Raw genomic sequence first — 22,281 nt, 5'->3', positions numbered from 1 at the left:
CACCCCTGAAATCAGTCTCGAAGGCGAACCCTTCGGCAGCCCTTCGTTTCTATGGGAATCTTTTTGGGAAGTTTTTTTTTTTTCTTTTGGTCCTGTCCTTCTTTTATATTTTTCTTCTCTGGCTTGACCTTAGAGCCATCTTGCACAGTCAATGTCAAGGCATCATTTTGCATTTTCCTTTTGGGGTTTTCCTATTAAGGGGGGACATGGCTCTTGAATCTATTTTGTTTATTTTTGACCAAATTTGATAAACCTTGTTATTCTGATTCAGTTTCTTGCACTGATTTCAAATATGCAACTACTTTTCCAATTGGCCAATTAGTTCAAAAGAAAATGAAATTAGCAGTTCATAATTTGCAGAAAGAATGAATTAATAACCAAACTATAGAAAATTAACATGGACACTTTGCTAGGTACTAGAAAGCATAATGAATACAATGTTAGGAGCACTTTTTTGATACAACAAATATTAGCGATTTTGTAGCAGTTGAAGAATTTTCAATTTTGCTCTACATCAGACAGGAGGGCACATACATTTGGAACTGTGAACTTTGAACTGCTATAACTTTGCTAATATTTATTATATCAAAAAAGTGCTCCTAACATTGTATTCGTTATGCTTTCTCGTACCTAGCAAAGTGTCCATGTTACTTTTTTGTAGTGCAGTTATTAATTCATTTTTTTCTGCAAATTATGAACAATTAATTTCATTTATCGTTAGAACTAATTGGCCAATTGAAAAAATAGTTTCATAATTGAAATCAGTGCAAGAAACTGAATCAGACTAACAGGGTTTATCAAAATTGGACAAAAATTAGAAAAACAGCTTTAAGAGCCATGTCCCCCCTTGATTAGAATGTCACGCTAGGTAGAAAAGGCAGGTTTCAGTTCTGAAAGTTTGAACATGTGGGTCATGCGGATGGGAGCGATCCACATAGAGTAAAGTGCATGTTGTGCCCGAATGCGACTTTGCTAGCGACAGTGGGCGAATTTGCAGGGAAAAATCTCTTGGAATACTTGAGCTTATTTCAGGCCAGTAGCATCTGAAAGCAGCTGTGGTAGTGAAAGTATTTGAGTGCCTGAACAGCTGTTTTTGCAAGAACCATTTCAGATTGGAACTCTTTGCCAGTAACAAAACTGAATCTAATAATTTTGCAAGGCAGCTTGAAAAGATTTCTTGTAGTTATTTCTAGTTTGTATTCTCACTGCGGGTAATTTGCCATGGTTTCCTCCAAGCTTACTTTATGTTTCTGTGTTCTTTGTTTTTTTGCCAACATGTTTCATGTATGAAGCTGGCAGCTAGCTTTTCTTGTGTATTGTGCTATTTTCTTGCAAAATTGGCTGGCAGTATATTTTTTTAATTAATACTGTAAGCCTTCTTCAGGCTCATACAGGAGTGGGTCAAGTGAATCGTACATAGCAACAGTACAAACAAAAAGAAATACAATGGAACTGAAAATCCCCGACAGTCAAATAACATCATTTTCATTGGCGAAAAAAACGTTCAACTTTTTGGAAAAAGACATCAGGGTTAGTAATGTTAACAATTTCACTTGGTAGCGCATTCCACATTTCGATTGCCTTAGGAAAAAACGAGTATTTAAACGTGTCATAACGTGGCCAGAATGATCTAATGCAATAATTATGGTTACCTTGAGTGGAGTGACGCTGGGGTGTTTTCAGAGTCCTCCTTATCTGTGTTTAATCTATGATGATAAATATTTAAAAGGAACTTCATTGCAGTCGTTTTCCGGCGACAAAACAAGGTCTGTATTTGTGCAGTGATGCATATGGCTGTTCCGCTTTCATGACGTGAGTATTTTTAATATATGAACTGAGTGCTTTCGACTGAATTTTTTCTACTTTTCGATCAGTAAACAAATAAACTTTATGCATGCTGGAAAAGATATCTTGGAATGGCTGCACAAGGTTGGGAGAATGTGATAGAAAGTCAGCAAGCACAGAATGCTTGAGAACTTGAGAATTCCCCTTGAATTTTAGGCCAAATTATTCTGTGTGAACGTTGCCTGATGAGGCCTGTGCTAGCGTTGACTGTTGTTGGCTTGCTCATCCGTGTTTCAGCTGGAAGATGGCTACACACTATTTGACTACGATGTTGGACTGAATGATATCATTCAGCTCCTAGTCCGGGTTGTTCCAGTGGAGTCTGCTGCGACAGCTTCTGCGAGCTGTTCTGCTTCCCATGAGGTGAGTGTTTGAACATTTCTTTGCATTTCTGCGAGTTGAAGAATGCCGCTGCACTTCAGAACATGGCTGTAGACAGAGGTCCACATAGATATAAACACAAAATGGTAGTTTTGTAATTATTTGGGATAAAATGTTTACCTTTTTGTTACCAAATCCTAATGTGTTCTTCATTGAAATGAATTACATGAACAGAAAGTTTGTAGTAAGTGAGAACAGATTGAAACTCAGATTAACCTTTTTTCCCTCACTGGACAGTGCCCATTTCATTTACTGCATCAGTTTCTTTCGTCATATTTTCTGCAACAGCCCATAAAAGTTTGATAGCACAACGTAAATAGATTCAATAAAACACTGGTAAAGTTTTCAGCGGGTTGTATAGTTTGTGCCACAGAAGCTTTAGAAGTTGTGAATTTTCTTTTTAATCTTTTGTGCCATGATGAGGTAACTTTGGTTGAGTGTAACAGTTTGTGCAGATAAAACACGAAAGAAAAGTTGTGAATCTGATTAGCAATTCTCTATGAAAAAAGGAATGTGGCGAAAATCCTGCAGGCACAACAGCTTCACGTATGCAGTACAGCTGTGCGATATATCAGTCACATGACACTACTTGAAAACCTTTATGGCAAAAGAGTGAAGGCTCAAAAGTGTTACACGAATGTAGCCCGAAGGTGAACCAATCTTGGTGATTTAGCGCCCGTTATTCTGCCTAATGTGGCTGAAGTGACAGTTTTAAAACTCAAGTTGAGTATTCTAATAAATTTATTGAGCTTACTGTGTGACCATACCTCATAAAACAAGTTTGGAGCAAAAATATGGAACAAATTAGTAGCCAGAAATTTTAAAATTACTTACAAACTGCGTTTCAAGTCCAATGAAATTTTGCCTGATACTCTTGTCTTGTGAATTATCTACACATCATTTCTCTAAGCACTCTGTGTATTGTTTTCATATTTTTGTATTCCATAGTATTATGCATTCTTTTTATTCTTGAGAGTCTCCTATATTCTTCTTGGTTTTGAGGTGTGTACCTTGTAAACGTGTCCTAGTGTGCACATTATGATTGACTGTTTGGACCGATAGCTACCAAAGCTAGTGGTCAATCCAATACAAAAATTACTTGTAGTTCAGCCGCAGAGCGCCGAAGGCTGAACTACAAGTAATTTTTGTATTGGACCGGCCACTAGCTTTTATAGCTATCAGTCCAAACAGTGTTTGCGCATATTTCTTGTTATCGCAATGAAGTTCCCAATAAAAAAAAACAAAAAAAAAAAAACACTGGAAACTTAGAAGATGTGCACTCGTGCTGCGAAGTTTTACCAGTGTCAGGCATTCCTAGTAATGCAAAGAAAGTGGGGATAGTCTTTCAGGAGGGTTCTTGCAAATATGGGCAACGGGTATCACAATTAATTCAAGAATGGTGAGGCTGGGCTCTTGAAATTCTGTCTTGTGTCAGTTTGCACAAAGTGGTTCATTGAATACCACTCTCTAATTGGGTTTACTTGAAGGCTTTTTTTTTTAATTTTATAACTTTGATTTCTGTGAACTGATGCAGAACGTGCCTTGATGATAGATAGTTTTCAATGCCTTTCCAGGAACCAAGCCATCCTTCGGAGTCTGATGTTGACAGCGAGTACTACAAGGTCAGTGGGTGCATTTGTTTTGCCAAGCAGAAGCCCAAGTGGCCACATAGACCTTGCAGAGGTGTATGCTTAAGGGGGGACATGGCTCTTAAATCTATTTTTCTTATTTTTGACCAAATTTAATAAACCCTGTTATTCTGATTCAGTTTCTTGCAGTGATTTCAAATATGCAACTACTTTTATAATTGGCCAATTAGTTCAAGAGATAAATGAAATTGTTCATAATTTGCAGAAACAATGAATTAATAGCCGCACTACAAAAAATTAACATGGACACTTTGCTAGGTACGAAAAAGCATAACGAATACAATGTTAGGAGCACTTTTTTTGATATAATAAATATTAGCAAAGTTATAGCAGTTGAAAATTTTTCAATTTCACTCTACATCAGGCAGGAGGGCATCCACATTTGGAACTGTGAACTTTGAACTGCTATAACCTTGCTAATATTTATTATATCATAAAAGTGCTCCTAACTATGTATTCATTATGCTTTCTAGTATCTAGCAAAGAGTCCATGTGAATTTTTTATAATGCTGTTATTTTTTCATTGTTTCTGCAAATTTTGAATAATTAATTTCATGTATCCCTGGAACTAATTGACCAATCGGAAAAATAGTTACATATTTGAAATCAGTGCAGGCAACTGAATCATAATGCCAGGTTTTATCAAATTTGGTCAAAAGCTAGGAAAATTAGCTTTAAAAGCCATGTCCCCCCTTAACTACACTCAATGCAGTTTTGCAGAGGGCATCACCACTGCTCTCAGAGGTCACAGTGCTATCACTGCTTTGTGGAGCAGTTTCCGTGCACGAGACACTGTGTGAAAAAGACAGGGACAAATGTTCAGTAGAACCTGTGTGCGGGGGTTAGTAGAAGGTGGTGGTTTATTTCTAGAAGAATTGAACTGAACTGGGGAATGCGTAGAAGCAGTTACCGATCAGCGAGACCAGCCAGGCGCGCGAACAGGCAAAGAGCACGCGGCTCGAGCACAAGCTCGTCTTCTTCTTTACAATGGCCCCCGGCCACAAAAGGGGCCAACCTGGCGACTTAACACTTTCCTGTCCGCGGGAAAAGTAGTGGTTTTTGGGTGGTGTCATTAAACATTTTTTTTCTTTACCAAAACCTTGCGTGATATAGGAGTGTTTGATATCAAATTGTAGAGCAAGAAATTCTCTTTACAAAAGTACTCGAAATGAATGTCCTTATTCAAAAATTGCCACGAAAATAGTGAAAAATAAAAAAACTCACAAAAACATCAGTTTTCTCCACAAAAAAAAACAAAAAAAAACAAAGACATCTGCAATATAAGTTGTGTAGGCCAGAAACTGATCTAACAATGTAATGAATCTTGACTGTCTAGATACAATAGTAATGAAGCTACGAAAGAAAAGATTACACCTAGTGATGATCGGGCCACCGCGTGAACGGCTTTTGAGTAGCGCCGAAAGGAACTCCGGCACGCAACGCCGAGGTAGACCCCTGGCTCTCTCTTTGCCGAAAACATGAATCTCTGCACTGTCAGCGGCAAGTAGTCCTGCCTGAATGACATTGAGACCCTGCAGATAACAGTTATGACTTTAGGATCATTCTGACCGCTTTCTATTAGCGCGCACAAAAGCGGAACTTTTCGGAGGACAATCCGACACTTACCGGGGCATGGGCATTGACGTTCCGGGTTGATTTGATGCAGATCCGTTGTCACTACTGAAATCTGAAGAGCTGAAGTCATCTTCAGAATCGTCACTGCTTCTGTCGACATCCAAAAACCAGCTTTTAGATGCGTCGATATCTGCAGAAACGTGCCGTTTCCGAGGAGCACCAGCGCATGACGGTGACGCCGTGATGTGCACATGGAGCAACGATCACCTGACACCAAAAACCATCTCGATGCGCGCAGGATGGAAATATTAAAATCAAGGGCAAAACTGAAAGAAGGGTTCTTCTATTTCCCACAGGCGGCCGCCACTTGTCCAGAAGCGCTTCCAAAGCGGGGAAATTCGAATTGTAAAACCTTCGTTAGCGGGCTAATGATCGGAATAGACGCGGACAGGAAAGTGTTAAGGGGCGTAGGAGACCACGGGGTCATAGTAAGGCTTGAGGCATTGGGCGGGCACTGTCTCGTGGCTGCGGTGACGGAGATCAGGAGACTGCGTGAGGGGCTCAGTAACGTAATTCACAGGTGATGTCCGCTGCAAGTTACAATAGGGACCGTGATATTATGCGAGAACTTTCCTGGAGATGCCCAGTGTACTAGGAGGTATCCATAGCCAGATGAGAGAGCTAGGCGTGAAAGGCGGGGTAGGTGGATCGTCTGCGTAGTAAGCTTGTTGCAAGCCATCGTGAGGGACCGTGTGACCTAGCGGCAATTTTCGGCATACTTCGCACCTTGCGAAACAGTGGTGCAATCAAACGAGTAAGGGTGGTAGGGTAACACAGTATCGATAAGAATGGAGGGATGGCGGCCATAAAGAAGGAAGAAAGGAGAAAATCTTGTAGTAGATTGTGCAGCAGCGTTGTACGCGAATGCAATATAGGGAAGTGCCAGGTCCCAGTTCATGTGGTTTGAGCCCACGTACATAGCCAGCATATCACCCAGAGTGCGGTTAAAATGTTCAGCGAGGCCGTTTGCTTGAGAGTGGTGCGCAGTGAAAGTCCGATGAATTACGTTGCACTCTCGGAGCGGAGCTTGAATGACATCTGACAAGAAGGCGCGGTCTTGGTCGCTGAGGAGCTCACGAGGGGCGCCCTGTCTAAGGATAAACCGCCGCGGCAGAAAGGATGCCACATCCTGGGCTGTCGCAGCAGGGAGAATGGTGGTTTCAGCATGCTGTGTCATTTGATCTGTGCAATAATAACCTATCCTTTGCCAGATGCCGTGTACGGGATGCCGTGTACGGGATTTATACTTGGAGGGTCCCGTATAAATCAATGCCCACACTTTCGAAAGGGCGAGGCAGACATGGGAGTGGCTGCAAATCTCTAAGTACGATGAATGGGTGTCTTGCGGCGTTGGCAGTCGAGGCACAAGTACGCATACTTCAAAACAAAGTTGTACATGCCACACCAGTAATTTCGGAGGCGTAAGCGTGTGTATATCTTGAAAAGGCCTGTGTGACCACATCGCACATCAGTGTGAAAACATGAGCAAATGTAGGCCCGTAGGTGTCGTGGAATGATGAGGCAATTGCGTCGTGAGGTAATCTTGAAGAGGCCTGTGTGATCACATTGCATATCAGTGTGAAAACATGAGCAAGTGTAGGCCCGTAGGTGTCGTGGAATGATGAGGTAATTGCATCATTAGGTAATTGCGTCATGAGGTAATTTTGAAAAGGCCTGTGTGACCACATTGCATGTCAGTGTGAAAACATGAGCAAATGTAGGCCCGTAAGTGTCGTGGAATGATGGAATGATGAGGGAATTGCGTCATGAGGTAATTTTGTCAATGGTAATTGCAGCAGTAAAGCAGGTTGTCCCGGATGTCAAAATGTGAAGCTTGACTCCGCAGTGCGCGCGATGGTGTAACCGCCGAGATGTCGGAGAGAAAGTCAAGAAGAGCCCTGGGGCCGTATTACGGGCCGCTTTATAATTGAGAGCGCTCTGAAATGCTCACTCCTATTGGTCGCCGTCGCCATCTTGAAAAGTTGCGTCACGGGATGCTGTGATTGCGTCGCGGAGGCGAGAAAACAGATGATGTCGCGCACCTAATTATGCTTGTGGTTTTTGACTATTTTTGTACAGCGTGATGAGGCAGTCTAAAACGTTTTAGAGCAGAAATGGCGCGGGGTCCGCGGTGGAGTGGTGTCAGTGCTGGCTGCAGCGCTGAAACGGCAACGCCGGTGCGAGCAACGAGGTAGGCCGGTGTGTGAGAATGCGTTCTACTTGTTTGGCGAGGTGTTCCGACGCCTATTTCGACTTGAAAGTGCGAAAGTGGAATGGTGGTGCAACGAATGCGCAGATGAACTGCGATGAAGCTCACAGTCGACCGCTCTTGATGGTGCGGTTGTCATGCGGGCTTCGATCTTTTTTTTATTTTTTTGCCTTCGGAGGATTTCAAGTCTCCGCAGGTAGTAGGCCTCTCATAACTGACGGTGAGAAGTGCGTGCGTCAACTGGCTGAACTCAACTGCTGCAAAGTTGGCGCTGAAGGGTGGTTGGGCTCCGCAGTGCGCCCAAAGCAAAAAGCAGAGGCGAAGGCGACATACAGTACAAAACGAATGAAATTGAGCGAGGTTGGTAGTGTACGCTGAACTAAAACCCCTCAATAAACTAAAAGTAGCGCCAACATGTGAAGTTTGCCGCCCGCCTCCTCTCCGGCGCTCTTCTTCGTCGTTCGACCCTCTCATTGGCCGAGCGGCGTCACGTGCTCGCGCGTGCTTTTTTTTTTTTGCTGGGCGTGCAGCTTCCTCCTTTCCACCAGTGCAGGCGGCGCGCGCGCGCCACATATCGCCGTGTGTTTTGCTGCCACGCAGACTGCTGCTAAATTGTTCCCGCCGGCTAGTTAATTTTTTTTTCAAGCATGTTGCGCACTTTGGCCGGCGGCTGATAGAAGCACGGTGGTGAAGGCGAGTTCAACCAACGCAGACATCGCGTACGAATGGTGTCACACACTGACAGATGAAAACGGAACCATTTCAGCGCGAAATATTAAAAATAAAACTGCTACAACGCTTCTCAAGTTTAACGGTAGCGTATAATTCAGTCAAACCTGCAAAGAAACCACACAGACTGCAGCTTCTGCTGCCTAGTTCATTCTGATCTGTAGCTGAAGTTGAAAATACATGGAAGACAACTGCTGCCACACTTCTCAAGTTTACCGGCAGCTCGCAATCCAATCAACACTGCAAAGAAACCACACACAGACTGTTGCAAAATTGTTCCTGTCCGCCGCCTAGTTACAAATTTTTTAAAGCATGCCGCTGAGTTTGGCCAAAGGTGACGAACTACGAACACACGGAGATAACGGCTAGTTGAACCAACGCCGAAATCGCGTACATGTGGTGTAAGACACTCACAGCTGAAACTATTCTGGCGGGAAATCCCTGTCAACATTCGGTAATTATGTTGCAGCAGTGAGTAATATTTTAACCTGAACACATTGCGACAAAATGCAATCTGGAATGCTCTGGTGAGACCCGGCGCCAGTGCTTTTACTGGCGCACGGAGGCGCGCTGATCGAGACGGCTGTGACCGGCGCCTGTTCCGGAGAGCCCGCGCTAGTTGCTCACCCCGTAGGTGGAGCCACGGTCGAAATGCGAGAGGAGCGGCTCCGCCGGAGGAGGAGAGAGGAGATGGCGCTACTTTAATTTATTGAGGGGCTTTACGCTCAACCGCGCTGCTTTTCTCCGTGTTCGTTCTAACTGAAGTATTTCTGTGTGAGACGTTCATGTGGACATAAAAGTTTATTTTGCCTGTGCTCCGCGGTTGATCTTTCTTTTGTTTTTGTTTCTTAAAGAAAAATAAACAAAGCTCCGATTACACTGCTTTCGATATGATTTCTCCGCGCATTTAGGACCATCACACAGTACCTTGACTTTAGACGATGCGCAAAGCCGGCACTTGCCGTGGAATCAGCTGTTTTACTGAAAAGCGCCATTTTCACGGTTTGTTTACCTCTGCCAGCGTGCCCTCGCGGCAAAAGAAGCTACCCACGAGAGCGTTTAATTGTAAAACCGTAGCTGCTCGAAAATTTAATGGTTACTGACCAAGGTCAACGCTACGGCTCCCTTGTTCACAATCTAGCTGCGGAGCTGCTGCTTGCTTTTTTTTATAACGTTGAACTTTAAATGCGGCTTCTTGAAAAAATAAAGCTTTAGTTAATTTATTCACATGCTATATCTATAAAAAAGTTAGCAAACGGCTCCTTGACGTGCGAATAAACCTCTTGCCATGAAAATAAGCAGCCCGGGGCGGCACCCTGGCGATCATTGGTTGATTCCGATTTTCGTCACGTGTTGACGTCTCGCCGAGGCGTCACAGCATCGTCATTTTGACGTCATGCTCTAAAGCTTTAGAGTGAGTCCCGTAATTCGGCCCCAAATCCAAGGATCCTTGCGCTGCTCAGAAAACGTCCCCGATGATCGGAGACTGTGCAGGACTCTCGATTTCGCAGAGGCTGGCTATGTCTGCTGGTAGTGAGACAAGGCGTCGGCATCCTGATGCTTGCGGCCCGACCGGTAGACGACATGGATATCTTATTCCTGGAGCCGCAGCACCAGAAGGATCCTTAAGGGGGAACATGGCTCTTAAATCTATTTTGCTTATTTTTGACCGCAGTTGATAAAACCTGGTATTCTGATTCAGTTTCCAGCACTGATTTCAAATATGTAACTACTTTTCGAATTGGACAATTAGTTCAAAAGATAAATGAGATTAGTTGTTCATATTTTGTAGAAACAATGAGTTACCTAATAACCACACTATAAAAAATTTCCATGGACACTTATATAGGTACTAGAAAGTGTAAAGAATACATATTAGGAACACTGTTTTGATATAATAAATATTAGCGATGTTATATCAGTTAAAAAGTTTTTAATTTTTCTCTACCTCAGGCACCCACATTTGGAGTAGTGAACTTTGAACTGTATAACTTCGCTAATATTTATTATATCAATAAAGGGCTCCTAACATTGTACTCATTATGCTCTTTAGTAGCTAGCAAAGGGTTCATGTCAATTTTTTGTAGTGCAGTTATTTTTTCATTGTTCCTGAAAATTATGAACAATTAATTTCATTTATCTTTTGAACTAATTGGCCAATTGAAAAAATAGCTACATATTTGAAATCAGTGCAAGAAACTGAATCAGAATAACAGGGTTTATCAAATTTGGCAAAAATTGGGAAAAACAGCATTTAAGAGCTCAGTTCAGTTCAGTTGTTCAGTCGTGTCCAACTTTGTGACCCTATGGACCATACCACGCCACGCTTTCCGGTCTCTCACTATCTTCCTAACATCACATAACTTCATCTGCAGCGCCTCGAGGATGCCATCTAACCATCGCGTTCGCTGCCTACCCCTTCTCCGGTGACCCTCAACCTTTCCCACATCAAATCTTTCTCCAGCGACTCCTCTCTTCTCATCAGATGACCAAAGTAGCTGAGCTTTAACTTTAGAATTTGACCCTCCAATAAGCAGTCAGGGTTTATGGTCGACACTATCGACTGATTTGATCTTCTGGCAGTCCAAGGAAATCTCAAAAGTCTTAGCCAGCACCACAATTCAAACGCGTCAATTCTTCGGCAGTCGGCCTTTTTCACAGTCCAACTCTCGCATCCATACATTACAACTGGAAAGATGATAGCACAAGTTATACGGATCTTGGTTGGCAGTGTAATGTGTCTGCTCTTTACTAGGCGGTCAAGGCTAGCCATGGCTCTCTTTTCCAGAAGCAGGCGTCTCCTAATTTCGTGGCTGCGGTCTCCTTCCGGGGTAATCTTGGAGCCCAAGAAGAGAAAATCTGTCACAGCTTCTACTTCTTGTCCCTTGATGCTCCAGGACTTGATAGGGCAAGACGCCATGATCTTTGTCTTTTTAATGTTCAGTTTAAGCCCAAACTTCTCACTCTCTTCTTGAACGCGCATCAGAAGTCTCTTGAGTTTCACTTCACTTTCTACCATTAAAGTGGTATCATCCGCATATCTAAGGTTGTTGATACATTTTCCAGCAATCTTCACTCCAGCTGAAGACTCGTCCAGACCAGCCTTCCTCATGATGCACTCATGATACATGATACAGCATTTAATTCATCATCCTCAGCCTGACTATACCCTCTGCAGGGCGAAGGCCTCTCCCATATTCCTCCAATTACCCGGTAGCATTTAATTCACTGATCTCTAAAAAGACTTGAATACCGCTTGTAGCTGTGGAAATTTCACCAAATCTGTAATAAATTGGCTTAAATTTTAGATAAGATCCGTGCTTGCTACATACCCCCTTCTCTTGCTGAGAGGGTTTAAGTTGTCAGTTTGGCAGGTATGTAATGGACACCTCACTCCTGAACTAGCGAGGGGATACAGTCGACGGCTGATTTTTCGGACATACTTGATTATTCGGACTTTTTCTCGGCACCAGGACATACCTTATAAAGTCAATGTATTATGCGGCTCAAAATTTCGAACACTCCAGGGAGGGCTATTCGATTTTTCGGACATTCCAAGCGTCAGCCGGTCCAACTGCCACACATTTTGAGCGGTTTCGGCGCCATTTTGCTTGTTTACGTTTTTCTTCGATAGCCTTGAAACCGGTGCCGGCTGTGCGTGCCGAACTAGGTTCTGTCGCCACTGTGGCTCGCATTTTATTGAATCGGCTTCAGTTCTTCAAGAAGCTCTTTCCGGATTTCATAAGGAGTTTTTTTTTTGTTGCATGCTACGCGGCAGCAAGAAGGCACTCAACAGAGTCGGTGTTGTGATTCAGTGGTTCATAATGGAGAAGGGACCATTGACGTTGTCGTCTGCTTGAAGGCACCGATGAAGCTAGGCAAGTACCTCACCATGTCGATGGCGAAGAAAGCGGCTTTTGTGAAGCTCGTGGAAGGTGGCTGATCACAGGCAGATGTCGCAAAAGAGGGCCAGATTTCGAGATAAACTATTTCGGACTACATAAAGAACAAGCAGAAGATTTTGGAGGCGGCAGAGATGTCGACTTCAAAATTCTAGAGGGCACTTTGGACCACTGAAGTGCGATAAGGCGAAAGCCATTATACGAGAGTAGAAAACTGGGCAAGTTGGTAAGTATTCATCTTGTTGTGGCACTGCAGGGACGAGGACAGATACGGAGAAAGACAGACCAAGTGCTCACTATCAAATGTCAAAAGTTATTGGGACATGTAATATATATGAAAAAGCCAAAAGAATACACAAAGAAACAAAAGGCAACACATGCTCACTCCTGTCCATGGTTACAAGGCTCATATCAAAACCGACCTGGTGTCAAACCGCATCACCATATCAAATGTTTGAGATAGTCAAATTCAGCATCAAGCAGCAATAACGACGGTGCGCTTACACATTTGTCGGATGACTCTTTTTATTTTAAATGCCTCCACAATTTCCTGGGCTGTCTTGTCTTTATGTTTCCAGATAACGCGTGATTCATGGAACAGCGGTGTGCAATCATGACCCTTGACATGCTTGGAGAAGTGTGTCCCTGACCTGCTTTCGAGTGGCCTGGCATGCTCACGTAGGCGCACATTAATACAGCGCCCCATCTGACCTGTATTGTGCAGGCTGCAGGAAAACGGAATGGTGTAAACCACCCCGCAGGCACACTCCACCCACAGATCAGAGTGCTCAACACCACACCCATTCATCTTCACCCGATAGCAGCACATTATCGACCTAGTTTATTTCTAGACGAAAACATCATGTTCACGTTGTAACGCCGAGCCACCTTCTTAAGGCCGTGGGAAACACCATGAAAGTACGGGATGACGGCGAACTTTTCCTTTTCCCGGCCTCTTTCTTTTTGTGTCCTTATGGTCATGAGGCTTAGCTTCAGCTGCTTCAGGATTCTCTGCGCTGCCGCTGCGAACACTGAGTCCGGAAACCCTGCGCTTCTCAGCCTGGTCACCTGATCTGCAAAAGCTTTGTTAGTTCAATGGGGACATGACTTGGTAAGGGCCGAACTCAATGCATTAGAAGCAATGTCGTTCTTAATCAACTTCGAATGACTTGATGAAAAATTTAACAATGGCTTACAAGACCTTGGTGAAAATGACCAGCACACATGCTGACCTTCAAAAAACAAAGGCAGATCCAAAAATTGGATTCTCCCGTTATGAGGGGCTTCGCAAGTGAAGTTCAAACCACCGCCCCTTTCTTTGAAAGCCTTCAAAACATTGACCATAACACGATTGGGGTCACAACAGTCGACAAAAACAAGAAAATCATCTTCGTATCGAAATACTTTCGTGACCATCCCTTCTAAATCGTGCTCCAGCCACCTGTCAACCGCACACAAAAAAATATCGCTCAAGACGGGGGCAACCCTTGACCCGATACAGATACCAGATGACCCGATACAGATGCCAGATTTTTGAATGTATACCTTGTTGTTCCATCCAGTAAAGGTTGACGTGAGATAAAAAAGAAAAACCAGCAGTTTGAGAAAACTGTCGACCGAAATTCCGCAGCGGGAGATGAAGGCATTCTCATCGTTGTGTAGAGCGATACATTCCTTGACATATTTCAAGAATTGCACGTGCGACAGTGAATAGAAAAGATCTTCAGCGTCGATACTGAACGCTGAAGCACAGTGAAGTTCATTGCGCTTCAGGAACTGAACCACTGTGTCTGAACTAGGAACAAGGAAGGGATCAGCTATAACCAACGACTTCAGGTGCTTCTGTAGGTATGCTGCCAGGTATTGTGTTCTGAAACAATAACCCAGAAGGGGATGTCTGGTTTGTGTGTTTTCGCTGTGAAAAACACGCTAAACTGACCTGCCTGTGCCGCTTTAACACCTGACGCCAAACGCCCAAAGTTGAGATCCCCAAGTAACTCGAGTGCCTTCTTTTTTACAGCTGGATGAACAGCTGGATGAAACATTTGTCAATTGCTTTCTCCGACCTCGCAAAGAACAAGCCTTTCGGCAAGACCACGAAAAAACCTTCCTTGTCCAAAACCATGGCCCTTAATCCATTCCTCGAAAAATACGACACCAAAGGACATACACAATCGGCCACTGGCCGCCTCGGTTCAATTCAGTTCAGTTGTTCAGTCGTGTCCGACTCTTCGTGACCCTATGGACCATATCACGGCACGCTTTCCGGTCTCTCACTATCTTCCTAACATCACATAGCTTCATCTGCAGCGCCTCGAGGATGCCATCTAACCATCGCGTTTGCTGCCTACCCCTTCTCCGGTGACCCTCAACCTTTCCCAACATCAAATCTTTCTCCAGCGACTCCTCTCTTCTCATCAGATGACCAAAGTAGCTGAGCTTTAACTTTAGAATTTGACCCTCCAGTGAGCAGTCAGGGTTTATGGTCGACAATATCGACTGATTTGATCTTCTGGCCGTCCAAGGAACTCTCAAGAGTCTCCGCCAGCACCACAACATAAATGCGTCAATTCTTCGGCGGTCAGCCTTCTTCGCAGCCCATCTCTCGCAACCATACATCACAACTGGAAAGACCATTGCACGAGTTATACGGATCTTGGTTGGCAGTCTAATGTCTCTGCTCTTTACTAGACAGTCAAGGCTAGCCATGGCTCTCTTTCCCAGAAGCAGGCGTCTCCTAATTTCATGGCTGCAGTCTCCTTTCGGGGTAATCTTGGATCCCAAGAAGAGAAAATCTGTCACAGCTTCCACTTCTTGTCCCTTGATGCTCCAGGACTTGATAGGGCAAGACGCCGTGATCTTTGTCTTTTTAATGTTCAGTTTAAGCCCAAACTTCGCATCAGAAGTCTCTTGAGTTCCACTTCACTTTCTGCCATTAAAGTGGTATCATCCGCATATCTAAGGTTGTTGATACGTTTCCCAGCAATCTTCACTGCAGCTGAAGACTCGTCCAGACCAGCCTTCCTCATGATGCACTCAGCATATAGGTTAAATAGGCAGGGCGACAGTATGCAGCCTTGTCTCACTCCTTTCTCAATCGGAAACACATCAGTAAGACCATGCCCAGTTCTTACTGTGGCCTCTTGTCCTTCATACAGGTTCCTGAGGAGACAGATGAGGTGAATTGGAACTCCCATCTCTTGGAGAGCTTGCCACAATCTGCTGTGATCTGCGCAGTCAAACACTTTTGCATAATCAATTAAGCAGAAGTAGATGGGTTTCTGGAACTCATTTGCTTTTTCCATGATCCAGCGAAGGTTGGCAATTTGGTCTATAGTTCCTCTGCCCTTGCAAAACCCAGCTTGCACGTCCGGGAGCTCCTGATTCACATACTGCTGCAGCCTACCTTGGAGGATTTTCAACATCACCTTGCTAGCATGCGAAATAAGCGCGATCGTGCAGTAGTTGGAACAATCTTTGGCACTGCCTTTCTTTGGGATGGGGATGTAAACTGACCTCCTCCAATCCTGTGGCCACTGCAGGGTTGTCCAAATTTTCTGACATAATGTATACAAAACGTTAACAGCGTCGCCATGGTTGAGGTTTTGAAGAAACTCTGCTGGAATGCCATCAATTCCGCTAGCTTTGTTCTTAGCAAGGTTGGCTAAGGCCCATTCAACTTCACTCTTCAGGATGCCCGGTTCAAGATCAGTAATCACAACAGTCTTATGTTGGGTTTGCACATCCGGGTTCTTCTTGTACAGTTCTTCTGTGTATTCTTGTCACCTCTTCTTTATCTCTGAGGCTTCAGTGAGGTCCCTGCCTCGTTTGTCCCTTATCACGCCCAGCTTAGCACAGAAGCTTCCTTTAATATCTTTGATCGTCTTATACAGAGCTGTTGTGTTCCTCAGTTGGCTGTTGTCCTCAACTGCTTGGCACTGTATGTTCAGGAAGGCATTCTTATCTCTTCTTGCTATTTTCTGAAAATCCGCATTGAGAACCTCGTATCTTTCTCTTTCTCCCATAACTTTTGCCATCCTCCTTTCCTCAGCTATTTGCAAAAGCTCTTCAGATAACCAGTTTGCTTTCTTGCATTTTTTTTGCTTTGGAACTACCTTAGTAGCAACTTCTTGTATTATATCACGAACATCAGTCCACATCTCTTCAGGCTCTCTGTCTTCTAGATCTAATTCTTGAAATCGATTCCTCACTTCCACAGCATATTCTGATGGAATTTGATCCAGATCATACCTGAAACGCCTTCTAGTTTTCTGCGTTTTCCTCAATCGAAGCTTAAATTTGGCAACAAGAAGCTGATGATCGGTGCCACAATCATCCCCAGGCCTTGTTTTTACTGCTTGTATAGCGCTTCTTCATCTCTGCTGGCAAAGAATATAATTAATCTGATTCCTGTATAGACCGTCCGGTGAAGTCCATGTGTACAGGCGCCTCTTGTGCTGTTGAAAATGAGTATTCGCTATGGTCCGGTTGTTTTCTTGACAAAACTCTACTAGCCTCTGCCCAGCTTCAGTTAGCTCTCCAAGACCGAACTTGCCTGGCTCTGATACATCCCGAGAACAGTCGGGAACTTTTGGCCTCCCTTGTGGTTTGGATACAGTTCGAAAACAATTTAAGGCACTGTGGTACACTGCCCTCCGGTACGAGGCGTGACACAGAGCGGGACAAAGCCAGTTTCTCAACAGAGCTTAAGCTTTGTTTCTTTTTGTATTCTTTTGATTTTTTCATATATATTACATGTCCTAATAAATTTTGACAGTTGATAGTGAGCACTTGGTCTGTCATTCTCCGTATCTGTCCTCGTCAATGTGGAGCCACAACAAGATGAAGTCATTATAGCGTGGTGGGTCGTAGCCCTCTAGTACGGCACCTCAGTCTCCCTCTCTTCTTTCACTCCCACCTTCCTACCTTCCTTTACTGCATGGTACATGTGTCTGCGGAGAGTTGTGACAGATACTGCGCCTTTTCTATCCTGTAAATCAATTTCAATCATCGCTGATGTCTGCTGTACTAACTCCTCCTGCTTCTGTTTGCTGTGTGGTTCAGCATTCGAGGAAGCGGCAAATGAAAGGCGCTGCAGGGACACCTGGATTGGACGCCCGGCGGGGTCAGCTTCATATATGCATGAATCGCCTGGTGACGTCATGACGGGTCGTGACGGTACATTGCATGCCCTTTGTCGAACACAACGCATCAAAGTTCACCGGCGTTCTGTAATTTGTGTTTACAGGAAAGGAAAGGCGCAGTATCAATCACTCGTGGAATCCCGCTATTATCCTCACAGTATACAAAGGGAATTATGAAGAGCGTTTCACGATCCAGCGCATGGCGTAGTTGGTAAAGTGTTGGGCTGGGGATTCAAGGGATGGAGGTTCGATTCCCGGTGGAGACAAGGTTTATTAATTTATTTTTAACTCGCTCTCGAAAGCGTGACACCTCTGCTGACAACGAGGAGGCATTAAAGGTTTTCGCCTTAAGAATGCTGACATCTGTACAGTAGCACTATCTGAGCTCATCTGTATTGTGAAATGTATTATAAATTATGCTGTTATGGTTTAATTGTTTTTTTCTTTCTCTAATATGTTTCTCCCACCAGCCTGCCAGTATGGAAAGGAGGCCAAGGACCACTCAAGCTGTAAACTGCAGCTTGGGCCCCGCTATCTGCTTGTAAATGGGCCCAAATGGAATGAAATGTAATGAATGAATCTTGAAAGAGAGTAGTAACTTTTTTCTGGACTTACCTTAAACATAGTGCTACGAGGGAGGGCACCAGGGACATATATACAAGCCATGGTGTGTTTATCTGTCCACGTTGTGAAAAATTCTCGGGCTGAACCTGCAGAAAGTTAGGTGGGCGGACGAGGTTAAGAAGCTCGCAGGGGTAAAAATGGATGCAGCTAGTATAGGACCAGGTTAATTGGAGGAGTATGGGAGAGGCCTTTGCCCCGCTGTGGGTATAGTCTGGCTGATGATGATGATGATGATGTTCTTGCATTTGGAAAGCCCCTTTAAGTTGCTTTTTATTGAAGTAACTTCTAAATAGTTTTTTTTTGCTGGTCCTTAGAAAGCCATTTTGTGGTTGAGAACTTGGTTTGCAGTTTTTGAGGTGCACACTTGACAAACATGCAGGAATTGTCGTTGGGGCACTGTCAACACTAGTTAATAGCGCTGGTGCACTTCCAGGTGGGCGATCTGGTGGATGCCCTGGATGTGAAGCATGGTGCCTGGTTCGAAGCCAAAGTGGTCAAGATTACCAAGGCAAGGGAGGACGCTCTTTCCCACAATGGCACGTTAAATGGCCATACCAGCACAAACGCTGCTGCCATTTCTGAGTCGGCTGAGGCCAGGGGGTCTGAGTCTTCTTTGGACGGTTGCGAGGCTGACAGACCGGGCGCTTCCTGGCGGACACCTGTCATCAGTGACGATGGTTTGCTGTACCACTGTCAGTACGATGAGTGAGTCCACTTCGCTTGCTTTCTAGATTCCACTGTGACCTTTTGTGAGGTAATGCAGAGAGTTGCGTGTATTTTAGCACTCTGCAAAGACAAACATTCTTTTGAACTTGTAAGCACATTTTACTAAGGTAATCGCTAATAGAATCAGGACAACCTTAGACTGCAATCAAGCAAAAGATCAAGCAGGTTTTTGGAAACGGTGCTCTATTATTGATCATATCCATACCATGAACCAGGTGATAGAAAAATGCTCGGAATATAACCAGCCCTTATATATAGCATTCATTGATTACGAAAAAGCATTTGACTCGGTAGAAACCTCGGCGGTGATGCAGACATTGCGAAATCAGGGGGTAGACGAGCAGTACGTGAAAGTCCTGGAAGGTATATATACTGGCTGCACAGCAACCATAGTTCTGCATAAAGAAAGTAACAAAATTCCTATAAAGAAAGGTGTTAGGCAAGGAGACACGGATCTCCCCAGTACTATTCACAGCTTGCTTAGAGGAAGTATTCAGAGACTTGGAATGGGAGCAGTTAGGGATAAGGGTAGATGGAGAATACCTCAGTAATCTGCGATTTGCTGATGACATTGCCTTGCTAAGTAACTCGGGAGATGAACTACAAAGAATGATTGGTGACCTAGACAGGAAAAGTAGAAAGGTAGGCTTGAAAATTAATATGCAGAAGACTAAGGTAATGTTCAACACCCTCGGCAAGGAACAGCAGTTTATGTTAGGTAGCGAAGCACTCGAAGTAGATGAATTTGTCTACTTAGGACAGGTAGTAACCGCAGATCCGGACCATGAAAAGGAAATAACAAGAAGAATAAGATTGGGATAGAGCGCATTTGGCAAGCACTCGCAGATTATGACTAGCAGCTTACCGGTATCACTCAAGAGGAAAGTATACAACAGTTGCATTTTACCTGTACTTACTATGGGGCTGAAACGTGGAGGCTAACCAAGAGGGTTCTACTTAAGTTGAGAACAACGCAGAGGGCTATGGAACGAAAAATGGTAGGGGTGACATTAAGAGATAGGAAGCGTGCAGAGTGGGTCAGAGAAATAACTCAAGTCACTGACATTCTAGTGCAAATCAAGAAGAAGAAATGGGCACGGGCAGGACATGTAGTGCGAAGAGAGGATAACCGATGGTCACTTAGGTGGGTTCAGATGAAAGGACTGGAGCGCGGACGGTTCGCGTGCATCAGCACGGATCTGATGCCCCGTGACCACGCATCCGCGTGACAATTCGGTCGTCGAGCATTTACACGAAGCCAGCGGACCATCCGCGTGTACCCTCCTCCCCCGCTGTTCATGCGCGCTGCCGAAAACCTTTCTACCGAGAGCTTCAACAAGGACGCTGAGCGAACCCGTCTTCTCGCTGCTCTGGCTGCTCTATGTGAAGTGTGCGAGGACAACGAGGAAGTGAAAAAGCGTTCATTTATTGCAAGCATCTTCAATATTTCATATCGGTGGGCAGCTTTCTACGAGCGCCAAGAACGTGACTGTCGGTTCATCACTGAGCGCTTTTTTCGCTACTTCACCCAAAATAAGCACTAGAAACCGAGTACAGTCAGCGACTGAATTTTCAGACGCCCAAATTTTCGGACATGCCCGATATTCCGGACGTCTTCGCGGCACCGCCACGAGCCCCTTAGAATCAATGTATAAGGGCATCTGAAATTTCACACGCTCGAACCTCTCGCCATCCAATGTTTCGGACTTTTTTGACGCGACGTAAGGTCTGAAACCGCAATTACGTCATACAAAGCCGCCATTTTGGCTATCTCCCAGTCTGCGTACCATGTCACAGCTTTGAAGAACTAGCCGTACCTAGCCATCACACACCGATTTGGTCTGGCCAGTCTGGCTGTGTGCCTCTTCCGTAGTTATCGGAAGCGCCGTCGATGCCGCGACCGTTTCGCCTTTTCGTTATGCAGACTCATCGCAGAACACATGGTGTTTCGCTAAGCTGGTGCATGGTTTTGCTATGTGCTACGTATTGTGTCAAGTGTGCTCTGCGACGCTAGGCCTAGGTGGTTCGACACTTCGCAACAAGAGGATTTTGCTTGCCTGTGATTGCCCCCACTCCGTCCTCGTCGTCCTCGCCGATGACATCGAATCGTGGAAAACAGTACCGTTGGTTAACGATGGAGAAGAAAGCCGCCATTATTAAATAAGTAATGAGCAGACGATCGCCGGCTGATGTGGATGTCGCCACGCTGGCTTCGCACTCACCGCAGAGGCAGCAGACTTGCCTGAATGTGACAACGTGATTGACATGTGCCCGCCTATGGACGACGCGATCAACGACCTCCGCTCTGCTGGGATTTCCATACCGACGGAAATAACTTTTGAACAGCTTGTCGATGCTGATAACGAGCTCGACTTTTGTGCAGAACTCACCGATGAGGAGCTAGCCCGTCAGGTTGTGGAGGATTCGTAAGACTCCGATGTTGAGAATGAGGAGCCAACGTCTGCACCGCCTACGAGCGCTGAGTTGACGCGAGCAATGCTCACGCTTTCATCGGTGTACAGCGCTGACATGACTCTTGCTCAGATCGAGGCGAATATGATCGCATGCAAGCGGAACGCCATCCGAACAAGGATCGACAAGTTCTTTAAGACACTGCAGCAATAACACCGGCTGCCGTGACGACACATGTATAATAAACAGGCTGTTGGCTGCATAGTTTTTGAACGGCTCTTTTTCATGCTTTGGTGTTTCGGAAGCCTAATACCTTGTCCTTGACTGTTTTGATCCAAGAAATATTTGTAAAATGGGACGTCTTTTTCATGCATTCATTTTTTCGGACTGCCTGAATTTTCGGACGTCTTTGCGTTCCCTAGAGGGTTTGAAAAATCGGTCGTTGACTGTAAAGCTACAACTCTGGCACATCCACAAGCACAAGCACACAAAAAACAATGCACTGCTGCGAACACAGCGCGAACGACGCAGCGCATGCACAACAAACAATACCCCGCTCGAACTGAATGCGAGACGAAAAGTGCGGGCGTAACAATGCGGTGGTAGAAATGATAAAGCAAGAAGAGCAAAAACAATTTCGGTCCGCGGCAGGTGCTCGGTTCGCGCCGACTGAAAAAAGCGCTTGGCATATTTAATCTGCTCCGCGATCCACGGCCACGGGCGGCCACACCGCTCTCTCGCCGTCGCTCAGAGCAGTGACATCGGCGTCACGTGGGGCGCGGGTAGCGCTGACGCGCGCACACCGTCCGTGCTCCGGTCCTCCTGTCTGTACCCACCTTTAGGGTAACAAACTGGATTCCAAGGGAAGGAGAGCATAGCAGGGGGCGGCAGAAAGTTAAGTGGGTGAATGATGAGGTTAAGAAGTTTGCAGAGGTCAAGTGTATGCAGCTCGAACAGGACCGGGTTAATTAGAGGAATATGAGAGAGGCCTTCGCCCTGCAGTGGGTATAGTCAGGCTGATGATG

At 44.9% G+C, this 22,281-nt stretch overlaps 1 protein-coding gene across 5 annotated transcripts in view; it reads left to right on the top strand.

Annotated features, from left to right (window-relative positions):
* LOC146177871 (E3 ubiquitin-protein ligase UHRF1-like) overlaps nt 1-22,281 on the top strand; it is a 209,499-nt gene that overhangs the window by 8,272 nt on the left and 178,946 nt on the right. For all 5 annotated transcript variants that reach the window (XM_084580625.1, XM_084580626.1, XM_084580623.1 and 2 more), the window contains 3 exons: nt 2,083-2,208; nt 3,801-3,848; nt 18,552-18,823. In XM_084580625.1, the coding sequence (XP_084436751.1) occupies nt 2,083-2,208; nt 3,801-3,848; nt 18,552-18,823 (446 nt within the window). The remainder of the gene's footprint in view (nt 1-2,082; nt 2,209-3,800; nt 3,849-18,551; nt 18,824-22,281) is intronic.

This window comes from Amblyomma maculatum, chromosome 10 (genome assembly GCF_055883805.1).
Source record: "Amblyomma maculatum isolate TAMU_Amacu chromosome 10, ASM5588380v1, whole genome shotgun sequence".
NCBI lineage: Eukaryota > Metazoa > Arthropoda > Arachnida > Ixodida > Ixodidae > Amblyomma > Amblyomma maculatum.
The sequence above is the reverse complement of the archived record's forward strand: the minus strand, read 5'-3'. Positions and strand labels throughout refer to the sequence as shown.